This window comes from Epinephelus lanceolatus, chromosome 6 (genome assembly GCF_041903045.1).
Source record: "Epinephelus lanceolatus isolate andai-2023 chromosome 6, ASM4190304v1, whole genome shotgun sequence".
NCBI classification, from domain to species: Eukaryota; Metazoa; Chordata; class Actinopteri; order Perciformes; family Serranidae; genus Epinephelus; species Epinephelus lanceolatus.
The window spans coordinates 5,978,824-5,987,006 of NC_135739.1; the positions used below are offsets into that span (position 1 = coordinate 5,978,824).

Genomic DNA, 8,183 nt, shown 5'->3' on the forward strand with positions numbered 1-8,183 from the left:
TGGCCCTTCTGTGTGGAGTTTACAGTATTTCTCTGGCTTCCGTCTACAGTCAAAAGACTTAGTTTTTAGGTAGTGTGAATGGTGATCGGTCTCTGTGTGTCAGCTCTATGATAGACAACCTGTCCTGTCCTAAATAGATTAAGTGCTTACAGATAATGGATGATTACAGCAGGACTGTTGAAGTGCTTTCTTATGGAAGTTTGGGAGTATTTGGAAGACACCATTAGACTTCCTAATGCACACAAAACATGGAGTGTATCATCTGTAATGGAACGCTATTTACTTAAACATTGCTTATATTCAAAGTACAGATAAATGAGGAAAAGCTCAAGTATTTAGTCGAGCAAAAATACACCATCTGTTCTTGGTGATCCACTTTGCCCGCACCACAGGCAGGATACAGGTGCAGGACTGTCGGGGCTTCAGCTCCAGCTAAATTAAGTTCAAACCCCATGTACATGCAGTCTTAAATCTTGATCTTTTTTCATCTGCTATTAAAGCTACAGTTGGTAACTTAATAAAAAAAAGTTAATATTTGCTAAAACTCACAGTATTTACACTAGGTGAGACAGAAAGTCATGTTCCTCTGCCGCCTCATATTGCTTCCAATGGGCTTACTGCATGTGAACGAAAACCAATCAGAGCTAAGGAGTCTAACACAGCTGCCAGTTACTGAACTGTGGTCAAACTGGGCAGCACTATTAAATGTAAATCAAGATTCTGTTACTGCATTACCCATTTCTTGTCTCAAATGTTCTCAGAAACACATTTTAGCGTATTGTTGATTCTAGCAAATGTCATTAGAAGCAGTAAGAAGACTTCTTTGGTAACGCGACATATTCAGTAAATATTGAAGTTATTTTCATTAAAGTTACCAGCTGTAGCTTTAATCCTAAACTAGGAGACAGTTGCTGAGTTAAATACCACTTTCAAGCATTGATATTTTAGTTTCTTTGCCTCAGTTTTCACTACCAACAGGACATCAGCTTGAGTGAAAAGAATGCTTCAGTACTGAGTGCAAGGTAGCCCTTTATTACATTGTAAGTTGTATGGCGCTTACCATTAACTTCATCAACACAAAACAGGCACGAAATAAAGTTTTGAAACATCAAATATATGTTTTGCATCCAAAGTGCCGTCATTGCATCTGCAAATCTGGTGGCACTGAGTTGAAGGTGCACCCCCACAGGACGTTACTGTACTGCTGTGTTTACAGGGCAGAGTTCAGTCGAGATGCTTCCTAGATGATGTATTTGAAGCTGAAAGTGCTTTCACAGGAGAGCCGCTTGCCTTTGCATCTGCCGCACAAGTCCTGTCTGTGGGGCCGCTTGGGGTCAACGTGGCGTTGTGTTATTGCACAGGAACAGCGTGCTTTGTTGCAAGTCTGGAAAAGGAGGAGGACTTTGGTTTGGTGGTCATACATGGCACATTTTAATTCAAAGAGCAAGTTAGACTGGGCTTACGTGACACGTGATGTCCTCAACTCGGTATGGGTTGAATTCTTTTTGGCATTTCCTACAGTACTGTTTGAAGTAAACCTGGAACACAACATACTTCTATCAGGGCAGACATCTAATACTGTAGCTATTAAATGTTATGTCATGACTCAAATTATTACAGTTTAAATGCAAAATTGATAATCGTACCATGAAAATCTCATACTGTTGCAACCTTAGTGTTGACCCCCTGGTTTATTGGCAAATGACTGAAGTGCTCACCTTGTTGGTGCCCTGAACGCACCACACATAGGCACTCTCCCATCGTAGATTGCATTCTCTGCAGTGATAATATCCGTACTTCTGTTCCAGAAACTGATGGACAAAAGGCAAGTCAGTTAGATCATTCACCCAGTGTTAGTGGACGAATCTGGAAAACAACTTAAGTGCAGTTCATCTTTACAGTCTTCTGTTAAGAATTTTAGTTTCTTCATAGCTCTCACACCAAGCTTGCAGATACTATCCAGATGCTGACCATTTGGCTGGTTAAAATTATGATGCTGATTAAATGTAAAATGTTATTCTAGCTTCTGATTTAGGTTATTTGTACAATAAAGATGGAGATGTAAACCATAGCGTCAAGACTGGAATTTATATTGTTCAGTCTGGCATTGGCAGTGAATTACTGACACAATTTTAAAGGCATTGTCCAAATTAGATTAATTTTCATCAAAGTGTATTTGAAGGGAAGGTTTCTGTATCTGAATCAGGAGGATGTCTAGATGCCTGTATATTCTCCATAACTTCTGAGTCCATTTTAGGATGAAATTTCCTTTAGAATTTTTATCCTACAAACTTTGCTTGAGAGAATAGCTTTGAAATAGGAAGTGCATTTTGACAGAAATAACATCTGTATATTTTATTTCCATGGGGGCTAATCTACATGCAGTTTGTCGTCTTTATGGTTGTATCTTGAGTTTATTTTCTTTGTTTTCAAAAAGGCCCAGAGTGTAGGATTTAGGGGCATCTATTGGCAGAAACTGTATATAATATTCCTTACTATGTTTTCTTTAGTGTGTACTCACCTGAAAATAATAAGTCATTTATATCTACATCATACATATGGTCGTGAATTTCTGTTTCCTAGCCATTCCCTATGAATGACTAGCACTTGTTGCCTTTGGTTTGATTGGCTCAAGCAGGATGAGTGATATTGGCTAGAGTAAAAATGACAGGGTAAGCCAGTCAGAGACAGTAGGCAAAGTAGAGCAGGTCATGCCTTCGATATCCTAAGAAACGCCAAGGAGGTTAAAAAGTGAGTCATGGCGTCATATCACGTCATAGCAGTGGGGTACAACACATGCACTGCCTGCAGTCAGCCTTGGGTCGAAATATTTTTGTACGTAAAATAAAGATAAGGGTTAGAATTACAAATTCTGTAATTAATGAAAAAGTCTGTAACAAAGACCATAAACAAATGCTTTCTATAGGCAAATGTTTATTGTATGTCAGCAGCCATCCAATTGAGTGTGCCCAAAAAGTTCTGTCAGGCCAAACGCACACAAACAGGCTAAAAACAGCGCAACCAAAGAGCACCTGATGACACCATGCCTTATTTCTTACACTGTCTGCAGTAGCCCTCCATTATATTGCATATGTGTAATACCCCAAAGCTCCCATGGTTCCAAAGAACACGCCCCAGCTGTCTTTGAATAGCTATAGGAAACGCAGGTTCTCAAAAGGGTCTTCTTTCACAGTCTGCCATGTTGTTCTACAGTAGCCCAGAATGGACAAATCCAAAACACTGGCTCTAGATCGGGCCAATCGTGACGGCCACTGTAGTTCTCCTACACGCTTGGCACACAGGACACATTTCAGTTCTGTAACCTCTCCTCTGGATGCCACTGAATTCTACACCCTGGACCTTTGAGGTAACATTTCAGCAAGTGAAACGTGGATAAGTGAAATATTGTGAGCACAGGACCTCTATTGCACGCCTGTCCATCAACTTATTACTAACAACTACTAAGATTTTTAACACCACAGTTCACAATTAATAAAAAAGTAAAGTATAGTCAGAGTCATAGTACAGCAGGTCATGAAAAAAATAGAAATGTCATATAGTATGTCATTAAAAATTAGAAAAAAATCATGGTATAGTCAATAAAAAAAAAATTCAGAAAAAATAATAGTGTAGCATATAAAAATTAATAAGAGTCATGGTGAAGTATGTCACAAAAAATATTAAAAATATCATAGTATATTACATCATTAGGAATTTCATTGAAGAAGTCATAGCATAGTATGTCATGAATAATATCATGACTCATGACATCAACTCTTAGTACAGTATGTCATTAAGTTTATTCAAAAAGCCATACTGTAGTATGTTATTCAAAACTTAGTATGTCATAAAAACAAAAAGGAATAGCACAGTGTGGCATAAAAAAAAATATGTCATACTACAGCATGTTATCAAAAGCTTAAAAAAAAGTCATAGTATGCCGTTAAAAAAATACAAAGTCAACTTTTGATTAAAAAAGCCGTAGTATAGCACATCATAAAATATGTCAGAAAAAGTCATAGTATAGTTGTCATTTATAATCTCATTCAAAATTAAAGCTGCAAGCAGCGTTGATCGAGCCTTTGCACCTAACAACTGCTAATTTTTAACATGAGGTTTAAGGTTTAAAAGGGCAAGTTAAGTAAGAAAAAATAGTGGTAAATAAAAAAGGTGCCAGGGTGCATTTAAAAAACCTCAAAATAGAGATTGTTCATCAAAAAATTAAAATCTGGGGGAGGATCCTCTGGAGCTCCCCCAGAGGTCCAGGCTGAGCCCCAGGGTGCTCAGTCCCTACAAACGCCCCTGAAACAAGCTAAAGGACGTGAAAAGACCTCCCTGAGCACGTGATGCAACTCACCTGGAACCGCACACGCGCCTTGCCCTTTGACCCCTCTGTAATCAGCTGTTCCTCTTCACTCTCCTCCTGTTGTTTTGTCTTGGGTGTTTTGCGCTGATCTGGGATCGTTGCGGTCTTCCCATCTTTACCAGCCTGCTTGTCTTTGCTCTTCGTCACCGCGGCCTCGGGCGGGTCACCGGGCGGCTTTCCGGTCTGCGTCTCACCGGAGGAGGCTTCATTGTTGTTGTTGTCGTCGGCCAGGAAGGAGGTGACGCTTCTGTAGGCGATGGGTGAGTACACGGCGAGGGTGCGAGGGTAACGCACACCGTCCGCAGCCTTGGGACTACCGGGCGGCTCCTGCTGCTTTCTTCTGCGCCAAAAGTCCACCTTCATGGCCAGGAGGGTGCGCGGGCCGATGGAGCACTGCACCGATGCGTCTTTCTTCGGGTTCACCTGCACCGCCACATCTTTAGTGTTTGCCTTCATGAGCCTCGGGGTGAGTTTTGGATTGATTTGGGATAAGATGGACTTGAGCTGCGCGCGCTGGTGGTTGTTGAAGGCATCCGAAGCGTCCCCGTAGTGGGAGAGGTAACTTTTATACTTCCACCCAGCGTTTTTAGGCCGGGGGTATCGGCCCGTGTAAGGGTTGCAAGATGAATAGAAATAGCTGTCGACTGGCTCGTCACCATACGTTGCCATTTTGTTCAACCAACCAAGCTTAGTAGGTGTAGCTATTTAAGTAGATTGGGCAACATGAGCTCACCATTAGGCCTAATTATGGTCAGGTGTGAGACTGCTTTCATTTTCTCTCCCCAAAAACAGCAGACACGTGACGAAGGTATGCAGGTTTTACTTTTGTTTCTATACACGTTTTATTGTCTCGATGCAACTCTTTATAATATACACATATTGTACATTTTGTTCAGACATAGTTGTGTCTATGGAGCACACATACTGGATTGGCACTGCAATGAATAACATGATATGTTTGTCAGATCTCTTTCTTCCACTCACACACACTGAAGCACTGTCCATCTGTGAAACTAAATGCTGTTTTGCGTAGATGACATGATTTGCTTTAGCTGATGCAATAATGTAAAACATTATGATGCTTTTTCATCCCATATTAGACATAATTTGACAAATTGAATGAATGAAGCAAATGACAAAGCACCTTTTTTTTCAGCAGTCAGGTCAGTGATAAACATTCTGGATTTCCCTGCAAAGTCTCCCAGGTTTTCAATGACAGCGATCAAACTGAGGAATCCACGTGCAGGTTTTATTCTGCTCCCCTACATCTGAAGAAGTGACTTTAAACATTTGCACATTAAACAGGAGTTGGATCAGGAGGACAGGGGTCCAGCATGATGGTGTTTGGGTCAGACACTGTCACGGCACCATAAGATGTGTTAATGTCTTCATCATCCTGAAACCTCTGGTATGTTATATCCGTGTCCTCGCTGTCCTTCATGGGGTCTGGTTTGTGCAGGACCTTCTTCCTGTACATCCTGTATGCCAGGATGAAAATGCCCGCCTCAGCTGCTTGGAACAGGGCGTACAGCAGAGGGAACATGTACATCCCTCCCATCAGCTGAGGAGGGAAGGCCAGCTTCAGGATGGCAGTGCACAGCTGCACGTTCTGGCATCCTGTCTCCAGAGAGACTGACCTGCGGCTGTTGGGCGGCAGTTCGAAGAGCATGGCCAGGCCGTAACCTGCAGCATAGCCACACAGAGGCATCAGGATGGCCACCACGTAGACAGAGGGTGGGATGGTGGACAGGAGCTCCGGCCCCAGCATCGCTCCGGTCAGGATGAAGAGCATCACAAGGGTGACCAGCAGAGACCACAGGGATGCCTGGAAAGACACATTTCAGGATGAGGGGGATTTTCTGAACATAGAGAGCACCCTTTGCATAATCTGCCATCTTGGTGGAGGAATTCCTTCTTGCTAGCTTTTACACTTTTTTCCTCTTTTTTTTTATTTTTTGTATTTTAGCTTCCCTTATCTGACCTGAGGGTCTTTAATGATAAAAGGTCTCAGGTGTTTTCAAGACTGCGCCCTCTGAGAGCACCAGGGATTTTGAGTTATGGAATTGAAATTGACATTTTTTACACAGGGCTGGAATCCGCATCAAGGCACCTCTGCTGCCTGATGTTACTGTCTGTTGTAACTGATGTGGCCCTCCCTCATATGTGGCTTTTATCAGAAATGGGAGGGAGGAGCTCTTCCGGACACAGTGTCTCTGATGTCACTGTTCCTGCGGTCAGCGTAGCCCTTATGAAAGGCAAGGAAAATTACGCAGTGCGCTTTTGCGCAAAAGTGGCTCCTTGACGGAGAGTTCTCAGTTTATAAATGGCATAAAAGTTAATTATTTAACTGATTCAGCTCATTGTTTAAGTGGAAACTTTAAGGAAACTGTTCTTAAATTACCTTTAAAACAATGTCGGCCACACGCGTGTAGCGGTATCTCAGCATAACTCCCAAACCAATAGGGATGAGAGTGCTGCACAGGGTCAGGATGATGGCCCCGAAGGGCATGAGGTTCACCACAGGTGTGTTGATCCAGGCTCGGCTGTAGATCCACAGACACAGCGGCATCAGCACGAGCGCCAGCAGAGTGGATGATATGGTCATGATGATGCTGGGGAGAGGAGAGGAAAGACGCAGCGTTAAAGCACGAATGTGGTGTTTGGTTACAGAGTTGGATCGTTTTGGTTAACTTGACTAACAAAAATATCTGATTGACTTTACGGAAGCGTGTGGACCTATTAGAGTCGTGCGTAAAATTTACCAAAGTCGGCGTTATTTCAGTGCGTAATTTGCTGAATAATCTTTGCAAAACATAGTTCAACCTTGTGAAATCGTTTTAAAGGTTCACTTGATACTCATTACATGTCGAGTACAGTATATCTACCTGAGATTCATCTCCCCGTGCACCAGCAGTGACATGATATTTGATAAGTTTCCTCCCGGGCAGCACCCACAGAGAAGAACAGCCATCGCTGCCACATCATCCAGAGAGAAAGCTAAAGCCAACAGAAAGGCCACCAAGGGCATGATAACAAACTGACACACCAGTGCCAGCAGCACCCCGATGGGTCTGCGGATATGCTCTCCAAGCTGGTTAACCTCCACCGTGCAGCCCAGCCCCAGCATGGTGAAGCACAGAACAAGTCCCACAAACACATTGATTCCGTGACTGAGCGGAGAATCCCAAAAGGCAGGCATCAGGTGAGGGGATTCCGTCGGCGGAGCGGCCATAAACTCAGCTCCAGCGGCAGTCCTGAATGTGCTGCCTTCGAGGAAGACAGCACTACTGGCCACTAATCCAGCCATGGCAGCGTCCTCTGGGAAATCCACAACTTGTTTTAAAGTGTCCGACGTGAGAAAGTCTATCAAGCCAGCGTTTTGCGCGTCGCCACCCATCAGGCTGGAGTTCTCCATGGCGCAACAGGAGGACAGAGGCTTGCCACAGTCGGGTTGTGCCTGTAGGTGCTCGTGCGTAAAATGATTCCCCTAGTGGCGCACTGTCACTAATAAGAAACAGCGGAAGATCCAGCAGTCGGAGGACGTGATGGTGCCATGACACTGATAGTCTTAAAGCGACTCACTGAGCCAGACTGGTGCCACGGATTGGCTCCCTGATAGACGCACATAGCTGGAGGGGAGTCTGCATATGGTCTTAAGCTTCTGCGAGAGTGGGTGGGCCAATCAATAACGCCCAGGCTGCCCTTTTTATGCTGCGTGCCGCTCCGTATAAGGAGAAAGGTCTCCAAAATATCAATACAATTATTACACATTTACAGTTTTCCATTTGGGAAATTGAACTCAAAGTCTACATCCTGT

The 8,183-nt window shown here is 43.3% G+C and overlaps 2 protein-coding genes across 2 annotated transcripts; both read right to left on the bottom strand.

Moving 5' to 3' along the window:
* Positions 1–1,012: 1,012 nt before the first annotated feature.
* Positions 1,013–5,071, bottom strand: zar1 (zygote arrest 1). Its single transcript, XM_033621784.2, has 4 exons — positions 4,358–5,071; positions 1,719–1,811; positions 1,464–1,538; positions 1,013–1,384 (listed from the first exon to the last, which is right to left on the bottom strand). Exons 1-4 carry the CDS (start codon positions 5,033–5,035, stop codon positions 1,241–1,243), a joined length of 990 nt encoding a protein of 329 aa, XP_033477675.1. The 5' UTR covers positions 5,036–5,071; the 3' UTR covers positions 1,013–1,240.
* Positions 5,072–5,183: 112 nt separating this feature from the next.
* Positions 5,184–7,911, bottom strand: slc10a4 (solute carrier family 10 member 4). Its single transcript, XM_033621783.2, has 3 exons — positions 7,252–7,911; positions 6,768–6,978; positions 5,184–6,191 (listed from the first exon to the last, which is right to left on the bottom strand). The coding sequence occupies exons 1-3, from the start codon at positions 7,779–7,781 to the stop codon at positions 5,664–5,666; spliced, it is 1,269 nt and encodes a 422-aa protein (XP_033477674.1). The 5' UTR covers positions 7,782–7,911; the 3' UTR covers positions 5,184–5,663.
* Positions 7,912–8,183: the final 272 nt, after the last annotated feature.

Bases quoted from the DNA above. Each gene is read 5' to 3' on its own strand.
- slc10a4 (XM_033621783.2), bottom strand. From the start codon at position 7,781: ATGGAGAACTCCAGCCTGATGGGTGGCGACGCGCAAAACGCTGGCTTG. The intron at 6,979-7,251 runs GTAGATATACTG...TCCTCTCCCCAG, and splicing joins CACGGGGAGATGAATCTCAG to CATCATCATGACCATATCAT. The intron at 6,192-6,767 runs GTAATTTAAGAA...GTGTCTTTCCAG, and splicing joins TGGCCGACATTGTTTTAAAG to GCATCCCTGTGGTCTCTGCT.
- zar1 (XM_033621784.2), bottom strand. From the start codon at position 5,035: ATGGCAACGTATGGTGACGAGCCAGTCGACAGCTATTTCTATTCATCT. The intron at 1,539-1,718 runs GTGAGCACTTCA...GTTGTGTTCCAG, and splicing joins GCGTTCAGGGCACCAACAAG to GTTTACTTCAAACAGTACTG. The intron at 1,385-1,463 runs GTAAGCCCAGTC...CTCCTTTTCCAG, and splicing joins TTGAGGACATCACGTGTCAC to ACTTGCAACAAAGCACGCTG.